Source organism: Coturnix japonica, chromosome 5 (genome assembly GCF_054131305.1).
Source record: "Coturnix japonica strain WE chromosome 5, WE-NBRP24, whole genome shotgun sequence".
NCBI classification, from domain to species: domain Eukaryota; kingdom Metazoa; phylum Chordata; class Aves; order Galliformes; family Phasianidae; genus Coturnix; species Coturnix japonica.
In genome coordinates, this window is record NC_140667.1 from 16,865,623 (window position 1) to 16,888,439 (window position 22,817).

Below are 22,817 nucleotides of genomic sequence, written 5' to 3' on the forward strand. Positions count from 1 at the left end.
GGTGGTGCATGTTTGAAACTTGAACACAGGAAGTTCCATACTAACATGCAGAAGAACTTTATGATAAGAGTGATGAAGCACTGGAGCAGATTGTCCAGAGAGGTTGTAGTCTCCTTCCATGGAAAAAAAATCAAGTTTTTTTTTCCAAAAATCAAAAATTAATTTCTCTGTTCCCCTTTTATCACTACCAGACTACAGGGAGGTACAGGAGCAAAAGAAAAAGTGTTTCACATAGAAGATTTAAAGGTAGCTTGCAAATTTTTTTCCCTCTCCCCTAAAATCTACTACAACTACTAAAGTGAATTTTTGAGTGACCTGATTATCTTCTAGAGCTACAATGATCTAATTAATAAATCAAAATGATACACGTATGATAAAAATAATATGTATAGAAAGATCAGTGTTACATAAGGTTGTCATACAAAAATGATCCCTCAAGACAAAAATTGAAATAAAAATACTTTCTCTCTTCCCAGCAATGCTTCATTTAATTTTCTTGCAGGTCAAGGTAGCCTAATTAGCTCTAAATAAGGAGCACCCAGAAGAGTTTGTTCTATCATACATTTTTAAAGTCTTTAAACATGTGATTCACTTAACTGAAGTCAGAGTTGTTTGAAATTCAGACTATTTTGGTGTCCACATATTGCCCTTCCCCTTGGATGGAAAGCTGTGCCAGCTCCCATAGCACTCCAGCTCCCAGCTCATGTTTCTCTTTAAATCTCTATCTTGTTTTAAGCCCAATCAATAAATATGCCTGTGATGTGTTTTAGTAAAAAAAAATAATTTCTGTATTCTGATGTATGTGAATAAAAACGAGGCACCAGCAAGACAGAACTATTATTTCACATTTATAAAATGCATCTAGAGGCGTGATCCAAGAGCCAATAAAACAGCAGTAGTTAAATTGATATCTTCTAGCTCAGGCTCAAAGCAAATAATCATGCAAATAAGCAAATGCTGTATTTTAGTACTTGTGAAATGCTGACATGCATATATAAATCAGGAATCACTTTGCAAAGCTGTTCTCATGCTTTTTCAGTTTAAAGTGGCAAGAGACTCTTCTAGATAAGATTATAGGCTCATAAGGAGACACAAATCAGAACTAGTCATCACTGGGAACCTTCTGGGGCTTTCTTCATGTACTTTCTTTCAAACGTTACTCAACAGATTCATTGTTTAAAAATCGTTACGGTTGCTAATTTTCCCAATTCTTAGTAGTGAAAATGAACAGCCCCAGAGGCATTCAGGGCCAGGATGGATGTGGCCCTGGACATCCTGATCTGGTGGAGGGCAACCAACGTCCCCTCCAACACAAGCCATTCCATGAACCTATGAAAATAAGTGTCTAGGCCCCTTGGTTATAGTTCAGTTGGTAATGCCCTGTAAATCTGGATATTCTTTGAGATAAACCAAGTGCTATAATTTTCTGCACAGTCACAGTTTTCAGCAGGAAGATTATAGTTGGCCTGTTCAATTACAGGAAAGAATGACACTCAGAAATAAAAGATAATACCTGCCAGTTATTAAATATCACACATTTCTTTTTCTGTAATCCACATAAGAAAAAAATTAAAGCAGCAATAGTCCCCAGTTTGTGTTCCCATTAGTGCCCTCCCTTCCAAACATCTAGAGGTGACCTTTCTAGATGCTGCTTGGAGCTGCATAAACAAAGTTTTAAAATGTCTTTTTTTTTTTTTTTTTCCTGATCTGCAGCACAGAACCATTTTATGTCATATTCTTAGATGAAGAAAATTATAGAAGCTATACAGCTTGATTTTCTCAAGTACAGCATGTATTAGAATGTCCCAGATAAGGGTTTTCTCTCCCAGTACTTCAGTGCTGGCAGACTACACAGTTTGCAACCCATCATACAAAACTTCTTTTTTACTAACTGCTTCCAACCACACTGCACTTTAAAAAGCTTCTACTGCTCTATTTTGTAGGAGGCTTCTGCATTTTCCTAATTTCTTTGAATGAATACATTCTCACCTGATGGATTTCCATTTAAGATTGCTTTGGGATTACTTAGTAAAGGTCATGCCTTCAAAAATGCTAAGAGCTGTCACCAGAGCCAAAGAGTACTTGTGAAAAACAGCTTTAATACACTTCATAAAATAGGCACAGCTCAGGAGAGACGCACAGAAACCAAACAGGAACAGATCTTTTGAAACCAGATGAGATCAAATAAAATCTGCATTTTCTGACTTTGTGGGTCTACTTCAAGTCCCTTGTAACAAAAATACACAATCAAGAGAATTATTCATTTCCAGTATTTTCTGGTTTATGCAACATGAACGTGAAAGGCAGATTAGGGCTTTTAAAACATTCCTTCAGAACTCATCTGAGAGATACCATTATCAGATTAAGCTGTACATTTAGCATTTGGGGTAGCCAGCAAGTTCTTCAATCAGGAGTCAATTAAAGTTCTCAGAAACCCATCCTCACACCAGTATATTCTTCCACAGACTCTATGTCCATTGTTGCTAGGCCAGTGCCAAGAATGAAGTGGGTTAATGGCTGCAGAAGGCCACGTGGCACAGCATGCCCACTGCCCTGCTGCTTCTCTGCTTCTGCCTGGAGCATGGACTTAGAGTTGGGGGGTGGGAGTACACCCAGCATCATGTCCTTTCACCCATGTCCTTTCCCTGTACCAGCCGCCTGCTTCCTTTGCTTCTGTTTTTTTTTTTTTTTCTAAAAATGAGCATTTTTAAAAACATATTTCCCCACTATACCCCTTCACCTGTAATAGAAAGCTAACCTTCCTTCTGCTCCACCACTATTCCCCAACCATCAGCTTTCCACTGGCAGGTACTTACTTACCTAACGTCAACCCCTGCAGTCAATCTTGCAGTCACTCCAAGCTTTTCCCTCAGACAGTTCATTAAAAAGCCCATTCAATAAGCTAACATAAAGCATTTGCTTTATCTTTAAAGATATTCTTAGGCAGCATGAAGGCCTCATCCTATTCTCCACATTAAAACCAAGCATGCTTTGATAGCAGAGGTGAGGAGAAAAAAATTGTAATGGAGAAAGGAAACAATTTTCCAATCAGCTGAAAACAGACGACATATAAAAGGATTTGGGACATTTGAAGGATGTTATATCATTCAGGCAGCATATTCAGGTGACAGATAATGGAGTTTCTGTTGCAGAAGAGCTGTCATCACACTTCTCTTTGAAACAAATAGTATGTGACTGACAGTTTGCTAACAGTCCTATTACCACAGAAGCAAATTCTGACCGCACTATTTTCCTATTCTGACCATAACTCAGCTACATTGACTACAATACTGGAGATAAACTGTGGTGGATTTTTTTACTTATTTAAATTTATTTATTTTGCAGGAACACAATTTAGGGCACAGACAAGTTTTGAATTACAAGAAGCTGACAATTGTCCTATGGCTACAGCACAGCCTGGAAGTTCATCCTCTGTGTTAAATCTGCATTTTTGACTAGGAAGAGACGAGGCTTACACATTGAGATGGTTTGACACCCATCACAGCGTGAGCTGACCACAGATTTGGATGTAGCACCGCAGGGTACATACAGCACTCTCACTGACTGCCCATCTCTTCAGTTCAGCTGGACCAGAATCCCATTAATAAGCCACTATGCAAAATAGTCTGAATTGTCTGGCCAGTCTTGGGGCCTCCTTATGATCAGGATGAAAGAGATTTGAGGTAAAAATTATTCTTTCAGCCAGCAAGAAATATTTCTTTCTTCTGTGTCCCCTTCCTGTGTCTGGGACACTGTAAAAATCACATCTTAGTGGAACAGGACTCAGAGTCTCTTTTGCCACACTTACTCATAGTGCTTAGGCACATGAGCTGTCAAAATGATACTGGTCCTGTACCACAAGGTCCTTCAGACTAAACAACTGTTGCTCAACAGGACAAATGAGGCCAGGCACAAAAGTCATGAATACCATTACCTTGTAGAATATTTTATAATTTACTTCCTCCAGTGTTATAGGAGTCTTGCAGAGCTGTAGGGTCATACCCTCAGTAGCAGCCTCTTTCTTTGCCTGTGGAAGGACACTTTCATTCTTCTATTGTTGTAGAAGGAGATAGGACCCTCCACGTGAGACAAAAAGCTGATGGAGGTGGAGGGACACAAAAGAATATAAATAATCCTAGGGCTTCTGGAGCCACCTGAAAGGTCTGCTTAGTAGCCCTTTACAATACCATTACTGCTACAGGGTGCAATGTGTGCATGTTGACTTCTCTGCTCAGTACTTGCTTCTGTACCACTCACTCCTTTCCATGAACACATACCCCAACACCTTCTGGCCAGCACCATACCATAGAGGCCTGTCTTCTGTAGAATCATTAAGGCTCTAAAAGATTACTAACATTATCTAGTCCAACCATCAGCCCATCCCCACCCATTGGCCCACTAACCCATCTACCACATCTGCCCATTTCTTGAAGAACCCCCAGAAATGGTGACTCAAATAATTAGCTTTGTTTAAAGTTATCAAGTTTAAAGCATTCTTGCCACCAGTGACTAAAGAAGTGCTACCTCCTTTGTTAACAGCTGGCAATTTTGTCTCTTCCCAAGGAGTGGCCAGATGAAAAATAAAAGAGGCATTTGGATTAAGTTCCCATCTTTCACAGCCCACTAAACTAAAGTACATCCACTGAAGTGCCTGATAAGTTCTGCGCATGCCTTACCAATCTGAGATTTCATCTTATCTTGCTGACAGAGTAGCAGAACTCTCAGAACAACAAATGCTATCTACCTTCTGGAAGCTGGCGTTCAAGGTGACTGACTGAGACACAAAGAGAAATAATTTCCTCCAGTGTTGTTAAGTCTGATTTCTAACTCAGCATTGGCAAACAGATACACAAGACATATAAATTCCTGATAAAGAAAATGAAATTCTCGCTTCAAAATCTGAGACACTTCTGAAGATGGCCATAAGAGGATGGACTGAAGACATCAATAGAAATATCTGAGTAAACAAAATAATTAAGAGATAAAACAGCACATTCTCTAATCTTCACAGTAAAGGTGTGTACCATGTATTCTTCTTATTCTTCTTATCTTTTTGAGAAAGCTGTTCTTAAATAGCATAATAATGGAATTGTTCCAAATAACTCCACAAACACCGGTTTATATGCACAAAATGTCCAACATTCTACATGAAACTGGACTGGCTTTTCACTGGGCTTTGCTCTGTTTCAGATTTGAGTATGCTTAATGATTTGCTAATGCTCATTTTCTAGCATGGATTGCTGCAATATTGTGACTTGGACTTCTGAGTTTTCCAAAAGATCAATATGGCAGCAATATGTAAACAGACATTTCAAAAGCAAGCCTACCATTTACAGCCAGCTCCTGTCCTCAGAGACAAATGCAGCTTCTGAAAGCTACTAATCAGCATGTTCTCCTCATTATAGCTGTTGTGAGTTGCTGACAGCTTAATGAACCAAAATTTCAGATGAATCTGAACAGAAAGTAGTTCTGATAAGATAGGTACACCCAGCACTGTATTTTTACACACCAAGAACTTTGCAGCATGTTATTAATTACTGTGCACCTGACACTTCATTATAGTCCAGGAACATGTTTCACAACAGTTGACTGAATGGCTTTGGAAGTACTGTTTTTAAATGGCACAGTGACACTGAAAAGCACAGGTCAGCCCCCAGGTTGTTAAGTCAAACTGCAGCTGGTGTTTTACTGGAAACTTGGGGCTGAGCGTGATTTCCAGAATCAATGGCATGAGGATTATTTGTTTTGCTGTTCACCTGAGAGCCACTTAAGTGAGTCACAGCGCCTCTTCTCTGCTAAGCATCAGCATCTGCAGAAAACAGCTGATAGGCTGCTTCAAACAAAAAGGAGCAGCAGGAGGGTTTGGGGCACAGTGGGGATGTGTGGCTTTAAGAGTTCCACCTTTGACACTGTGATCTGACAGCAGGTTTCCTTCAGGATGAAGAAATCCGATTTGTCTTCCAGAGACACCTTCAGCACTCCCTCCTCACTTGCCTTTTCTCTAGGATAAGCTAAAATTAAAAGCCCAAGTCTGATGGTAAGAGGTGAAAAGAAGGTGGTTCTGGCACTTGTAAGTAATGTGAACTGGCATATGACTGATGACACTAATTTGATAAATTCTCTTGTGCTGAGCTGTACACTCTGTGTGAGTGATATGGAGATGCCAGAGTGTTGGGAAAGAAGACAAGCATTTGTGACAGATGGGTGGATGTTTTGCAGTGTTGAAGAAGAAATGACATCCTTCTCAAAATGTCATTTTCCTTCTTACACTGGCATCCCCAGGCGTTGTGCAGCTGCTGGCAGAACGATCTTGGTAATGAATGACACCTTGATGGAAGGGAACCACAGAATGCAAATAGATGCTGCAAAGCGTGCAGCCAGGTAGGTCAGGGCTGATTGGGATGCTGACAATTGCTGCCAATTACAGATGTTATTTGTTACTCCATTGCAGCTTCCTAGTCTGGAAGGTACTTATAGGTTTCCTGACTTGCCAAGAGGAGGTAACTTTGCCTCTCTGTACCTGGTATTAGACTTCTTAATAACCCATCAAGGCACAACTGCTCTCTGCTCTGCCCTTGCTGGTGCTTGGGGCTCTGCACAAACATCAGACCAAGCTGCCAGGTAACCTCACTGCCATAGAAAACTGTGCTGCCTTATTTCAGCCTTTTTCCAAAAGAATTACATCAGTGTCCATGCCCACGACTGAAGCCTTCCAGGCAGTGGGGGGATATTGTGGCACAGCCAGTGCCCACTCTCTATGAGAGCTTGTTAGCTGTGTGGTGCTTGTTTCTTCCTCCTTGCTAAGCTGGGTGTGTAAACCAGAATTCTGTTAATACCTTGTCAGATGCCTTCCTCACACAGTGACAGGGGAGCTGGAGCAGGTACCAGGTGGCAGCTGGCTCAGCCACAGGCCCTGCTGCAAGAGAGCTTACTGATTTCTGTGTGAATTGAAGGCCATGGGCAAACACACAGAGCTTCACTCCCTCTCTCACAAGTTCTGCCTGCAAGGAACTCACAGAGGTGCAAACACTTCACCAATAAGAATCCAAAGCAATCAACAGGGAAAGCAATATCTATGTTACAACTTGAACTAAATCTTCCCAGAAACATGCACTAGCTCTTTCAGTTCAGAGAAGGATTTTCCACCTGCTCTCTACTGCCTCTCCTCAGCTGAAAAGGAAATGGAAACTGAAAGCCATTCAAAAAGCAAACTCCAGCCTTTACTGAAATAAAACAATTAATTTTAGTCTTAGGCAGCTCATACAGCCTTCCCTAAGAGCAATTTTGCTGAACAATTTTAAGTATCTCCTAAGTCATATTTGGCATCTTTTCCCTTGCAAGTAAAGAAGCTGAAGCAGTAGCACTACAGTAATTAACAGGGATAACATCAAGGTTATTTTGCCTTTTGTACAGGCAATAATGCAGGGCACGCTTCTCAAGTAAAATAGATTCTTCGCATAACTTCGACCTGACAAAACTATACTTGCATTAATTTCTATACTGTGTTTTTTAACCATTCAGAAAACCATGCTGGTGCATAGAAGCAAATAACTGCATATTCCATACGATGAACCAGAGACAGCTGTTGATATGGCTGTGCACTTCAGAGCATCTGCCCCTGCTGCAGACAAGGGTCTATCCTAAAACAAAAGGGATGCAGCAGGCCTTCTGGGAGCACAGAACCAAGGCAATTCAGTATCCATGAAAACAGATTGAGGAGCTGCTTGCCCAAGTGCTTAATGCCAGGAGTGCAGCAAGGTGGCTTCCCTTAAAAAACACAGTATTAAAACAAAAACCAAACAGAAAACCAAACACACAGACACCTAAGTTTTACCACAATCAGATCTGAGAGCTGTGGAGATCCATTCTGACCTGCTGAGAGAGAGGCCCCAGGCAACTGCCCATTAAGTGGTGCACCAAACCCAACGGTTTGCAGTTATATCTGTCTTTCAGAAGGACAGCCAACTCTTGATCTCAGGCATGTAGTAACATGCTAGCCATTACACAGTAGAAGATTATATGCTCCTTCTTATGGCTAAGACAGTTCATTTTGATAGTGTCATTAAAAATGCAGTAATTAACTCTAATGAAATCGACAATTGTGTCTTAATGAAATAATGGGCTGTAACATAATGAAGTAGAAGTTATCTAGTGCTTTTTCCTAATGTGCACATTCAGGGCTGTACTTTCATCTATAATTTGGTAGGGTAAACAAAAATGCAAAACCGGTGGCTTGGAAAGAGTCTCAATAGCACTGCACACTCAGCTCTCTTCCTCTCCTCAGACCTTGGTTGCACAACTGATGCTCCCATGAGCTGTTTCTAACTTTTGTAAGTAAGCCATATTTCTATCTAGCTTCCCTCAGGAGGGAAGCAACCCCACACTGGAAGTCTCTCCAAATGTGAAGGGAAAGCTGAGCACTACTTGGTTTAACAGGAGCACAAGACAGGAGTATCAGATGTAGGTACAAGCAGTAGAGGTACCAAAACAGCTTCAGAAAAACCTCATTGCTCATTAGCAGAATTATTTGTTGTTCCCTATTGAGCCCAGACCCAGTGTTTAAAGATTTCACCAAAGTGGTCCTGTACAGTCAAAACACACAAAATCACACACTGAGGACCATTAAGAACTATTTTTTCTTTAGAAGAAGAAATGGGAACATCACGGGAAAAATCAAGTTCTCCCTGCTGCAATGCATTAATCTTTGTGCTCAACAAGCACCTTCTAAGCAGAGCAGAAGCCTTTTTAATTAGTCGTAGCTGAACTCTTTTCTCGTTACGCGTCAACGTACAGAACAGCAACCTCAAGATGGCGATGTTTCCCTCCTTTTGGAGGCTACTCTGACAGTAGCATTAGGATTAAAGCCCACCCAAACACATATATATTACATCTCTGTAAAAGCCAGAGATGAAAGCTGGGAAGTCTTTGCATTTTACTATGCTTTAGCAGCAGAGTGCACACAGAAATGCCACTTGCAAACAATTACTGCCCCATTACTGAATTTTTACTAGATAACAGTGAAAGAAAATGAATCTATGAATGCTCTATAATGTAACATAATGTGTCCACAGCTTTTGTACAGATGTCCTCTATCACATTTGGCCCCTTGTATCATCATGAAGAGTGGTAGCTGTCAATGACCTCATTACTGAGCATCAAGTCACTTTTTTTCTGATTCACTAGGAAAGAGACATTCGTAGTAGTTCAGTATTTCTAAAACACTGAACCATTCAGAAAAAACACTGGATATTTTGGGTTAAAGATACATACTAGATCTGGGAGAAGAGAGTACTGTTCCTGTGAACCTGAATGAGGCACAGGCAGTCCAGGCTTAAAGAGTTCTGCAGGGAAGAAGAGCCTGAAATTAATTTGATAAAGCTTCCATTAAATAATATACATATAAGTTTGGGTATAAAACAGAACTCTTCACATCTGAGCTGCAGGAGAATTGCTGCCCATAATGAAAAGCACAAGAAGATTGCACATGAGCAGAGCGAAGTCCCAGGTGAAAAGAAATTCACTTACTTCCCCCAGTTCTATTTTTTTAATCCCTATTTCCAGTAACCAGGTGAACATCTGGTGTTTGGCCTGAAGGGAAGAGATTGGACAGCTTGGGATATATGAACTGGTCATTACAGATAGCTCCTCAAAAAAGTTTTCATCTGCTGAGAAAAGGGAGCATAAGCATTATTAATAGTGAGACAAGTTTTAATATAAAGAAAATATCCATATAAAATATTTGTTTATCAAGCCTGCTTTTCTTGGTTCTGCTGTAAGGGAAGGCTCCCAGTTACCCCTGTATTGTTTCAGCATCCCTCAGGAACTGGTTAGCCTACATCGGATCTAGCACCCTGACCATGCTTAAAATACTCAACTTCTTACATACTTGTAGTAGTTTCTCACAGCTTCTTTGTATGCTGGGGGCAGGCAGACATGGAGCTCAATTTGTCCAGCACATACAAACTCTTGAAAGACCACCCTATGGTTGGTAAGTATATGTCAAATCCTGTTTGCTCTTAACTGCAAGGCATTTCTCTCCTCTCTTGGCCAAATGCTCTTTCTGTCTTCCATCTCCTTCATGTCAGGCCTCAGCTAACTGTCATCTCCAGGAACCAAACAATCACTGCATGGAAAAACTCAACACATTGTATCTAACCATTCTCAGTGCTCCTGTCAAGGCAACTGCAACCTTTCAAGCTGATTTCACTGACTAATTAAGCAAGGAGAAACACCAGATTGTCAGCAGTGGAGGGAGGTTGCAGCATCCATCACTACAGCAGGATTTAATCTAGTGGGCAAAAAACTACGCCTTGAGAGCCCAGAACAGCTTGCTTACTGGAATAGAAAACCCATTGTTTACCATGCTCTAAAATCCCCCAAGTTATAAAAACAAAACAAACCCTCCCTTCTACTGCCTTGAAAATGATAATTAAGAATTACCAAGAGAGAAAAAACACCTGTTCCCCTTCCATCATGAACATTTTATGTATCACACCTTTCAGTTTCTTTCCAGGCATTGTTCCCAAGGTTCTTCAGGGGTAGTTAAAAAGTATGCAGCCAGCCTAAGTCCCATTTGCCTAAGTAAACGTCTCATCTGTTGTGCCCACCAGGGAGAAAGTTTCTTTTCTTCCCTCAAGTAACCTTGGCTTCCTTTGTGCATGTGCATTTATATTTTGAATGAAGTAACTTCCCCATGTGTCTGGCATTCTTTTTCCTGTTGACTGCGTAGTTCAGAGAGAAACTTATGCAGAAACTGTTTGGAAATTGTAAGGTCTTATTTGTATGGTTTCTTCTCTTCTGCAGTGACTTAGACCACTATGAAGGCCATGAGAAACAGGATGGGATCTAAATGATGTGATTTCACACACTGCATCTGGTTACACAAAGTGTAAGGCAGCAAGACCACTCTCTAACTTCCAGCTGGATCTTAATTTCAAAATTTCTTCTCTCACAGTGAGAAAATAAGGTCTTCTAAACATCCCTACAGATAACACCAGTTACGTTTACTGTGGACATGAAGATTGCAATTGGCCATGTTTACCCTGATCAAATCAATACCTCTAAGCATGTTTGCGATAACAATCTTAACAGACCACACATTTGTTCTAATGAAAATGCATTCAGACCAAAGGAGGAAGGAAGAATTTCAATTACCTTATTTGGCATAGAAAGATGAGAACAGCAATTACCGTAAGTATCCTGAAGTTGCAACTCTATTTAAAGAAAAACCACTGATGCTTACAGGACTTAAAACAAGAGTTGTTAAGTACTCAAATGTAAGATGAAAATATAATTTCTAATCTTTTGGGATATGTATAATATTACAAATCCTAATAAGCTTACATACTGAAGCTTCGTTTGTATCCCAGATGAAACAGCTAAGGTAGAAAGAATGTTAACCTCTTAAGCTAGTAATATTGTGTTATGACTGTGAATCTTTAATACTGACGTTTTATTCTAATATCAGGAAATAATCCATAAATTTGGATTTTTAAGAGAATAAATTTAAGAAATTTATCAAAAAATACCCCTCATACTTATAAAGGTTTATATCTAAGAAGCTAGCAAAAGAACACTGAAGTCTGCACTGGACAGCTCTTTGCTATGAAACAATGATTTTCATAAATAGATAGAAAACAAGCAAACAAACAACCCACAGAAGATACACAAAGCTGAAGCAGCAAGCGATTTTAACCAGTGGCAGCAGGTGGCTTAATAGGCAGTGCAACATACTGCTACACTTGAACAAAACCAAAACAAAACACATAACTAAGGTGATACCCAAGAATACCTGTAAGAAAGTAGTTTTGATTGACTCTGCCTGTGTGAGTGTTTGCTTCAGCCCCTCCAAACCTGCTTCATTATAACTCAGGTCCTGCCTGTCTTCTCCTTCCTGTTCTCTTCACTCCCATTCCTACTCCCTTCCTCTGCACAGTCCATTGGAACTCCAAAGCCAGAGAAGCTCAGGTTGTTAATACCAAATCCCATTTTCTCCTTAGTTGTCAATACATTCTCCTTTGTCTTGCCCTGCACCTGCCCTCTCTGTTCAATTAGAAATATGGATAAGGCAGCAACCACCTCCATTCCTTCTACTAGGTGCAGTGAAGATGGATCTGTGGACACATATTTGGGCAGGTAAATGAAGACATGATCTTGTAAGAGTCCTGCCCAGGAGGGCCTATGAGCCAGATCCCAGAGTCAACAGGTGTCACGTAACAACAGCACAGCTAAATGAAGGCATTCTTAAAGGAGAGATATTCCTCTGGTAAACAAATAGAAAACAAACAAAAAACAAAAGGCAATTAAACTCTCAAGTGTTGTCTAAATTTACAACTGGAGTTTAACAAGTCATAGACTGTAACAGATTAGATTTAATATAAATATATTTTTTTTCTTCTCTTGATCTAAAGAATGACTTCTTTCTAACAAATAGTCAAATTTGTCCTTGGCTACTTTAGCTGTGACCAGTTCATGGTGTATGATGAAGCACAGCCTATTCTAAGAACAACTAATCACAGAATAGCCCTGCAACAAATATCTATGCTTCGGCCACTCAGCTGCTATTTATTGTTATTTATCTAGAAAATACTAGAGTACAACTCCTCTTGCTTCATTTTATGACTCATTTTAGCTATCCATTCATCCTGCCCTTCTCATTCAGATCAAGACTTCAAGAAGTCAGTTATGCCTACAGAAGAAGGTGGGGAAGACAGCAACAGGGAAAGATATGATAGAAAATCTTACAAATATCACTCACCTGGCCCATCCTTGTTCTTAATTCCAGTCCATGTTTCAGTGCACACAATGCCTTTCTGCACAGCAGCAAGCTCTGCCCTGGTCCTCTGGTTCCCAGGAGGGTTTGTTCATCCTCCCATAGGCCTGAATTAGCCCCTCAATGCCTCAGTGCAGTATGCTGCCAGCTCCCTCTTCTGGGTTTCTCACTTGCTGTACCCCACAGCCTGGGAGCTTTCCTTGCTATGCAAATGTGGTAGCTGAATAGGGCAAAAGAAATCTTACCTTATTTTTTTCCAAAGGACCTATTTCCAAAGCACCCAAATTGTAAGCCTAAACTCAGCAGTGGAAAATCATTGAAACAAAATGAAAGTTAACAGCAAAGAAACAAGAGGTAAAACCCAATTCAAGAACCTGACAGTCCTAGAAGCTGCAGGGGATGTCAGAATCTGGGCTGATTTTGGAGGCAGCTGCATGGGAAAGGCCCGAGATCCTCTTGAACGTTTTCTTTCAGTGATACCATATCAACACTATAAGGCTATTGCCAGACAAGGTTACTGCACTCAATTTCTGTACCAGCGTGGGTTTACTTTGGAGCAAACATTTGCTATTGTCTCTTGTGCTTTCTTATCTTGCTGACGTCTTATGTAATAAGAACCACTTATAAGTTAGGAATCCTTAGCTGACATACTTGACAGATGATTCCTCAGTATTACCATGTAAGTACATGAAGATATACCACTGACCATAAAAATATTTCCAAATCTCTTGTAGGAAATCATTCAGCATTAAGGTAGGACTGGCTGCTGACACACATAAAGACAATTTGGAAATGGGACTAGGCTACTGCAATGAAGCATATAGGAGTTATTAATGTTCTTGAATGTAGTAAGTGGGTTATTCAAATCATTAATGTATTTGAAATATAGGCATTGTTTGAAAATGGCAAATAAACCTTCACCAAATAAATATTAGTGTTGAAACAGAAAAGCAAAATGAAGCAACATTACAGGCTCAGCAGCCTTCTAAAAATTAGCCTTTTTGCTTCAGTTACAGAAACAGCAGGTAGGAAAATGGCCTCACTTACTAAAGCGGGGTTTCTTGACCTGTAATCCTTCTGGCCCCATAGCTTTTGTCTCTAATTATTCCAGAGAGAGGCATTTCAACTAATTGCTGGCAGAGATTCTGCAACACTAATACACTACTGCCCTCCTGGAGGAGGTAACCTCGCCTGCAACAGAAACAAAGACTGGAGGGTAGATCAAGCCTGAACCACAGTCCTTGTGCTAGCACTATGCCTGATTGCGTCAGAGACAAGAGGTGAAAGAGGAATGGCCCAAGTATCAGCAGGTTGTTCATTTATTGGTCTCTGATAAAACAGCTGTGCCATGACAATGACGGAAGAAAAAAATCTGGATGTTTTTCTCATATTCTCACATGCAAACATTGTTTTTGCTCATACCTATCTGCCGTTCTTATTTTCAGTCCCTCTCCCCAGAGCATGGATCAGTTGCAGAAATCTTTTAGCATGGATATTCGTTTAGTGCAGAAGGCAATAGAATCCAATCCCACAGCTATTTCTTGCCCAGAATAGAATTAAAATATTAAATAATACAAGCACAGATAAGAGCACTGTTAAAAATAATGCATCTAAGTCTAGGCTAGGAGCAGTTTGCTATAACAGGCTTGTTAATATTAGACATTTCTTGAGCTGAAACAACAGAAGCAGAGGCAGTGAGTGAACCAGCTGCTCCTTAATGTGCCATTATCCTGAGAGCCTTATCTGATAGACATGGGGACAAAATAATTTTTCTTTTTGACTCTGAGATGTGCTGAGGGTTAACACAATAATACCATACTAAGAACTCCCACTCATATTGCTTGTTACTGAGCTGGGATCCCTGAGTGTGTAGTACCCCAGGAGATAGCCTAGTCCAATTCCCTCTGCCCAGTAGAGGCTGTTCAGCAGGTTGCCCAAGATCATGTTCTGCTGAGTTTTGAGTATCTTCAAGGATAAAGACTCCACAACCTCTCTGAGCAACCTACAACACCGTTAGACTGCCTGCAGATTAAAAATAAATAAATTCCAGCCAGCATACACTCGATGTGGTATTAGCTGTGGCAACCCCTGCAAAGATCACTGTGCCAAAACAGAGTATAGCTAAGGCTCAGGATGACTTCCCACTGTGTTCTAGAACTCTGAATAAGAAAACATTACACTACTTTCTCCTGGCTTTTAAACACAAAGCAAGACAATCCATGTTTTTGCTGTTTTGGGGCTTGGTTCTACCCCAACCCTTTCCCCACCCATCCCCTGCTAGTGTAAGAGCTCTCTGATGATGGATGGAGATGTTCCTCACATATCAGATTCTGGAAGATCTGTCAAGTGTTATTTCTTTTCCAGCTTCTTTTCATCCAGCACTGTTTCTCTTTCTGCCCATTGCTTTCAACACATTGCAATCCTGCTTTCTATTCTGATGCACAATATTCAGTCTTTTAGCTGTTACACACTGGAGATCCTAAGATCTCCTCAAAGTGCACTCCACCAATCCAGGCCATACATCATACCTGCTCCTTTGGAGAGAGCAGGATTTGATCCTTCTCAAAGAGTTATACTTAAAGAGATCAATCTGAAAAAGCAAACATCTTTCCCCTCAACAAAATACAAAAAAACAACAGTGAAAAACAAGGAGCTAGAACAGAGATGCATTACCTGGCAATGCAGAATCTTTCACTGTCCGTAGCTTTCATGTTTCTTCTCCTACACATTTAGTGGCTCTTCATGTCTGAAGAACCAACTTATTTATTTGTGTATTATCATTTACACACGTATTCCCAGGTAGAATTTTCAACAGTTTTAACAATAATTTCAGTGGTAATTTTATGGGAAATTTTGCTTCTTTTCTTGAAGCCTGGACTGCTGCAGGAAAACTTCTGTGTGAATACCACTCACATTTATTGGTCTCTAAGCCATTTCACTGCCTCATGTACTTGGTCAGAACATGACTTTATGTTTACTCATACAGCTCCTTTCATCTCAAAGGGATTACATCAGCAAATGCTGAGAAGCACCAACCTCTGGGGTGTTTCTCTGTTTCCACAAAAGCCACGGAAACACGAAAAGTGCAGTGTGAATTACAGTGAGAACAGCACAGCAGTTGTGCAGCCCCAGACCAAGGGTCCACCTGGCTCAGTATCCTGTGTGCCTCGGAAGTCGTGTGCTGAAAGTCAGAGAAAAATGCCACAATCCTTAAAAAAAAAAAAGTATTCTACTTCTTCCAGCCTTCAAGGATTCTCAGTTCAGGGCATTTCTTGAGTCAATAGTGCACTTGAATCTGTAAAAAAACCTTTGGCATCCACAGCTTTCCTTGGCAAGGAGCTACACATCTGTTGCCTGCTGTGCAAAAACCTACTTCCTTCTGCTTATTTTTGACCATGTTGTCCCATCAGCTTCATTTGATATCTCCCAGTTCTTGCACTGGAAATGAATCTGAGGCTTAGGACACTAAAAATGGGAAGAAATAAAAAAACTCCTCATTCCTGAGTTTTATTTTTTAACAAACAAGAGATAAAATCAGTTAATTATTTGTTTTCAATTATTTCAGTATAGTTTTTCAATATGGCATCTCAAGACTTCCAACAGACAATTGGCACCACATTTTCTTCTCTAGCATTAGTAATTCTCAGCATAGAATGTGGTTTCAGGATATTTGTAAAGGTGGTCCAAAAGAGCTCCCTCTTGCATTCCATGCCAGCAGGAAAGCAAGTTTGGACACATTCTCCTACATGCTAGATATCAGGCAAAACGTTGGTAAAATACTTACTCTGTCATTCTCCCAGATCTCCTCTGTGAGCCACACTGATATTTAAAAATATATTTGTACAGGCAGGAGCTTGACTTCTTCAGCTGCCCTTACAAGAAGATTCCACACATTGTGTGAGCTTCTCAGTCAGACCACAGACAGAAATTGGGATATTTAGACAGATGCAAAGATACCACATATAACAAGTCTAAAAAGGCAAGCATTCGTAAGCTGCTGAATAAATCTTGTTTGCAGTTAAACTGAAATGTTAATATAAATAATTCTTATTTCTCATGGAGATTTACAAAAAAATTAAACAAATTAACAACGAGGTGCTTCTGAAGTTTTTGATCAGAAGCCTTAGGCAAATCATCACAAAATGCCGCATGGGAACAAACAGTGCTCTTCCTTCTGCTCAATTCAAGGAGACAAAACATTTGCTTTCCACTTTGTCTTTTTTAAAATCTGATATTTGTCTGCATCAGCAGAGCACTGTTGTAAAATGTCAAGTAATTCTAAATTTTAAGCATAAGAGATTTTGATATGCAGCCACCTCACAGCCTTCCTCTAAAGTGATCTTTGTTTCACATAAGGTGATCCAAGCTCACAGACCACTGAGCCAACACACCTCCATGTTACATTTCCAGAACAGGAAGAAACAGTAATGCTGTGCAAGAAAGGAGCCATCATTTATTTTGCTTTCATATTCCACATACTCTCTTACAATACAACATGGAGCTACGGCCGTGCTGGGATTTGTGCCACAGCTGGCTGCATTTTCCTAATGAAGTAGTCAACAGTGCATTTTAGAATGACTGTCATCACGTATTTTTTCTAAAGAAAAATGACAGGGTTAGGATTTCATGGATCTGGTAAGCAGAATGAAAGCCTTCCTCAGCAGCTCAAACATAACATATTCTTAGGAGGGGCCTCAAAGTGTTTCAGTAGACATGATCAAGAAAAGGGTGATCCTTTTTGTCCCCAACATATGATAAAAATACAATATTTCATCAATCCTCAATACCAATTCAAATATCCAGTATACGTAAGGCTTGAAACCTAGAGCTATGTGGCCTACTGTGAATTCACATAGATATTTTACAAAAGCATAAAGATAAATATTAACAATCAATATTAACAATCATCAACAATCGTTTTAAGAATAACATTTTTCTTTCATATGTGACTTGGATAAATAAAGTCAACATATAATGTGAAGAGGAAAGGAAACTATGAGCTGAAACTGATTGGGAACAATTTTCCGCATCAGAAATTCCAGTTCATCTAAGAACCCATTTTAAAGAATTGGAAGCACTTAACTTAGGATTCCAAAGAATCTTGTTTCAAGAACCAGCAAGTCATTTTGACTTGCATTCTGAATTCCATATAAATCAAAACAAGTCATTTTGACAGTGTTCTGTCAAGACTATTAGCAGTAATTAATCTATTCCCAGGAAACCTTTCAATTTCAGCCGGAAACGAGACATGTCAAGGCTGCTGATGGCTCTAGCAGAAGCACTGTAAGAAAAAGCTTTCCTCCTTCAGAGGCCTCGTGTGACCATTCCTGTATGTTTATACAAAAAGTACTTCATCTGTCTGCACTGCAGCATGCAATTTACTGCTGTGGTTAGCAGCGGATGGATTTTGTATTATATACACCAGTTTCTAAAAGTCAGAGTTGTAGAGGAAGAAACTTCAGACAAATTCAATTTGGAGTTACTTTAATATCTGCAGCACTCATATGTGCAGAACCCAGACTTTCAAGGAAAGTTAGACAGAAGCAAGAGTCTCAGATCTATTGGAAAACAAACCCCAAAATCTTCTAATTACCTTATGACCCCCAAAACTGGCAATTTCTAAATTGTTATGACTCTCTTCAGGCTTACACTACACAATGACTGTCTGCCACCCAGATTTTCAACACATCTATGTTGGACATAGATACAGACAGATGCTGTGTGCTTATTGAGACAGATTATGGTGAAAGGTTATGATTTCCACTCAGTAGCCTGCTCAGCTTCTTAAAAAGTAACTCTTCCTTTATTCACAGCCCTGTGCACCAAATTGTTCTTTCCAACACACATTATTAATTCTGTTGAATTAATCACACAGTGTTTGCTTTGTTTAATACCCCTCTCTACACATCCTTTTTTTTTTTTTTTTTGGCCCAGGAGATCCCTTGCTGACAGATAGGACTTAGGAAGTCTTTCTAAAAGCTAAACTTGGAGTTCCTTCTGCTCTGGCTTCAATCAGCTTCTCTGCCCTAGCACCTCCAATTTACACTTACTATCCCTAACTTCCCCAGTAGAGACTTCAGAAGTCCCCAGTGCTACATCACCATGGCCATAGCTTCAAGAGGTGCATCTGGAACTCTTTCGCTAGGAGGAGAGAAGGCTCAGAAGGGACCTCATCTCTGTTCATAAATAGCTAAAGGGCAGGAACCAAGCTGCTGCAGCAAGAGGCAACGGGCACGAACTGCATCACAGGAAGAACTAAGAAACATGATGACAGACCCACTAGAGCAGCAGGCTGTCATCAATCAGGCCTGGTTGTTCCTTAGCATTCTTCTCTCCATCAAGTTACCAAGTACTGCCTTAATTTATATTGGTTGCACTGTCCAGCACAGAATTTTTCACTTTAGAGTTTGCCATACTGCATCGCCTGTTGTTTCTCATTTATGCTGTGTTCTTCCTGCCTATCCCCTGCCTGCATCTTCCCAACACATGCCTGTAAAGATTAAGGCTTAGAAGAGCCTCCAGTGTGATGAGAGCACCCTTGGAGGTCTTGGAGTTTTAAGACATGGCCTTAACTCATCATTTTCCAGTTAGAGCTGAAGGTAGTTGCCTAGGCAACAAGTCTGATTCATCAGCAGTGAATTGTCAGGGCAACCGCCTCTGGCCAAGCCTGGGATGCACTGAACTGAGGAGTAGAACAGCTGCCAGGCATGGAGAGATGTCCCCAAAAACTGCAAGTTAAAAGGTAAAAGCTTCTGCTGGAAGATTTATTTGCTAAGCCAAAGACAGACAGTTTGCCTTTGTCCATCCCAGATGAAATGAGTATTTCATAAGGAAAGAAAAATACTTTGAAATGTTTGGCCAGGAGAGCAATTGTTTCTGAACATAATGTATGTCCATGTAACATAGAGACCCTTCAGTGGTTTGTATGCAGCTTCCTTTGCTTGCATCCCACTGCTTTTTGGGAGACATCACTGATTCAGTGTGGGAAGAAGCTCACTCTGTTGCTTCATGAAGAATTTGCTCTTCTTTCAGTATTTCTTCCATCATGTTTCCTTTTAGAATATTTGTGCAGAGAAGAATGTTTCTGGATATGGCAGGTCTCATGAAGAAACCTTACCACCACACTAGCAGCCTTCTCCTTTTTGCTCATAAAGTCTCAGCCTCAAGGGAGTAGGGGAAGGCCTGCTATGTCATCGACACTGCATCTTTCACACATCTTATCCTCAAAAGAGCAGCAATCAAACCAGAGTCCTCCAAAAAGCAGAAGCAGCACAGCACCATGCTTTGGCATGACTGCATAAACATAACGTAGTTGGACAAAAAGGCTTTTTATTCCCCCTCCTACAAGAGCCTCAGGGAATTCAGCTTCCCTTCAGTAACTGCAATCTGCATAAAGCTATTTTTTGCCACAGGCACTCGGTGCTGTATGACTTAGCACTTTGGAGTAACACTCAGTCTTGCCAATGACAGCAGCTCTGGGGCTTGCACGTAGAATAGCCCCAAAATGGGGAGAATGTATAGGAAAACTGCACAGGATTGGCTTCACCGCAGCTCTGTGATCCCTGGCAAGTGAAAGGACTGCCCAGTTTTCACGGGTTTGCTAATGGGGAAGTGCTGAGTGGTGTCAGCGACAGCTGTGACACACACTGAGCATCAGGCTGGCTCTTCTAGCCATCTAAGCTGCCAAAGACACAGACTGAATTTCTCAAAGTTCAGGCTCCAGGAGATGAGATCCAGGAGACGAGATCCAGTTTCCAGACAAATGCAATGTTTTGTGATGACTGTCTTCAGTCAGCAAGTACAAATAAGGTACAGTTATTCAATGAAATAGAGCTTTAAAATTGTTGCCATCAAAAGTATGAGGAATGATGCCTTGTAACACCCATCAAGGCAACTGAACATGATACATAATGGCAAGTAGAGCAGAAGAGAATGTGTGTGGAGTTTGAGGCAGAGGGGCTACCCAAGTCAAACACACTAATTTTCTGTTTGGGACTAGAGCCCCCATTCCCACTCCCCTTTGATGACAAATGTTTTCACAATGAGAATGAATGGCATGAATGGCATCTACACTGTTTGCTTTGCGTGGTAGCCTATTGTCATTGCCTTGTCTTGCTCATGCTCTACTTTGGATGGTGTGGTTAAAAGGTAAAAAACATGTTAAAAGACAGCAGCTCATCTTCTGCAGATCTTCCAGCTGATACTTCATTCATTTTGAGAGTAAGCTTTCCTGTACTGACAGAGACCGCATACACTTGGAGCAGAGAAACGATACAAAGACTACTATTTGCAAAGAAAGTGTCCTGCTATGCATAGGCCACCACTTTCTGCAAAAGAGCGCCTGAAAACAAGTTTCCCATGTCTAACAATACATACAGCACAAGGGAGCAAGCACAATCCCAAGAGATAACAGACCCTTCCACCAAAGGCTGCCCTGCTTAATGAGCTTGTGCAACCTAAGGCATGCACCATCAGCACCATGCTGTCAGTTGCCACTAAGAAGTCATAAAATTTCAGTTTAAAATTAAAAAAGGAGGTATGCATCGACAATTGACTCCCCTCAGCCCCCCACATACCCCACTAACAGGAGAGAGCAAACACAAACAGGTTTCTTTTTTTGAGCCCTATCAACAGAGTCAACCACACTCTTGCACCCATTATAATGGAAATATTCCCAACTAAGGTGCTGTCTGGCTGCAGCTACATTGTTGCACAGCAAAGCGTTCAGCACTGCCAAGCTACTCTCTCTCCACAACCGCCACAAGGAAATGCTGCTTCAAAATATGATTAATACCTCAACAAAACAGCCCATATTGCTCTGGCCAACTGTCAGCTAATACACTAGTGAGACAGCACAGATTTGATTCAGAAGGCAATTGACTACTCCACGTGACAGCTCAGCCAGGAGCTAAACCAAGCATGCAGCTGTGGACGTCTACCTTCTCTGCCCCCAGCTTTCTCCACTGCTGAGACACAAAATAACAATGCCTGTTTTTCCTGATTGTCCATCGCCAAAAATTAAACAACAATAAAAAAACAGTAAGAAAGGGCAAGACGATGAAGTAGCACAGAAGAGGAATAAAAATGATGGGGTTTGAAGGCATTGGAAGAAAACAAAGCATCTTCCCAATCTTCATGTATTTCTTAAGTGCATTTCCTGCACTAAAACCTTTCCAGACTGAAGGATGAGAATATGATTTTGGACAAAAATACTCATCCAGTAGCCCTAAAAGCTTTCTAGGATACCCAGAGGACATCAGAAGAATCTCATTGGAGGTGTATAATTCACAGCTACAGGGCACGCAGGATGGTAGAGATAGCACAGAACACGCTGACAGTTCACAGGGAGTGTCACAGAGTGAACTTCTTTGGAAACATCCAATTCTAGAGATTTCTCATCTTCTGATGTCTAATAAGAAACATTCCTTCCATGCCTGGACAAGTGAGATGTCCCTAACTTCACTCAAGCCTCTGCTCTCAGTATCAGAAGAGAAGAATCCAGGCTCCCTCCTCTCAGCAGCATTTCAACAAGTCATTAAAGCAGAGAGGCTAGGAATAGCCCAGACTCCGCTGCCTGCTCAGCCATCACTGCCTGTTTCTCCCCAGCCCTGCACAGGGCTGGTCACCTCTCCACAGAGCTCTGCTGTTCTCCTTTTAGGCACTACCATCCTCCCCCAGTCCTTCTCTGCTGGCAGCACATGAGATGCTCCTTGGGATTTCCTGAACAGGCACTCTCCCAGGAGCAATTAGCAGCAAACACCATTAATGCTCTGTAGACTGGCTTGATTTCAACTTATAGAGGCCTTCTTGTTTTTATTTACTCTCGTACATGCTGACAAATCTTCTCCTGAGACAAGCATCTCCCAGGCTTTACTTGTTTGCTGTGTTTGCCATAGCATCCCTTCTGCCTGCTTTGTAGCAAGAAGCTACAGAGCCATAAGTGGATTTTTTTTTGTCAGTCAACACCACTTCTGATGAAAAACATCAGTCAACTGGAAACCAAACTCTCATTGAATCACCTTCAGGCAACACAGCCATAATTTCC

At 40.8% G+C, this 22,817-nt stretch overlaps 1 protein-coding gene across 11 annotated transcripts in view; it reads right to left on the bottom strand.

Moving 5' to 3' along the window:
- The window catches only part of TUB (TUB bipartite transcription factor), a 114,622-nt gene that overhangs the window by 78,215 nt on the left and 13,590 nt on the right, over window positions 1–22,817 (bottom strand). The window contains exon 1 of one of the 11 annotated variants that reach the window (XM_085550162.1): window positions 15,446–15,498. The exons of 8 other annotated variants lie outside the window; for them this stretch is intronic. In XM_085550162.1, coding sequence (XP_085406288.1) covers window positions 15,446–15,483 — 38 coding nt within the window. In that variant the 5' untranslated portion in view covers window positions 15,484–15,498. Of the gene's footprint in view, window positions 1–12,757; window positions 13,289–15,445; window positions 15,499–22,817 lie in introns of those variants that run through there. 2 more of the 11 variants (XM_085550169.1, XM_085550167.1) reach the window with 2 other exon arrangements.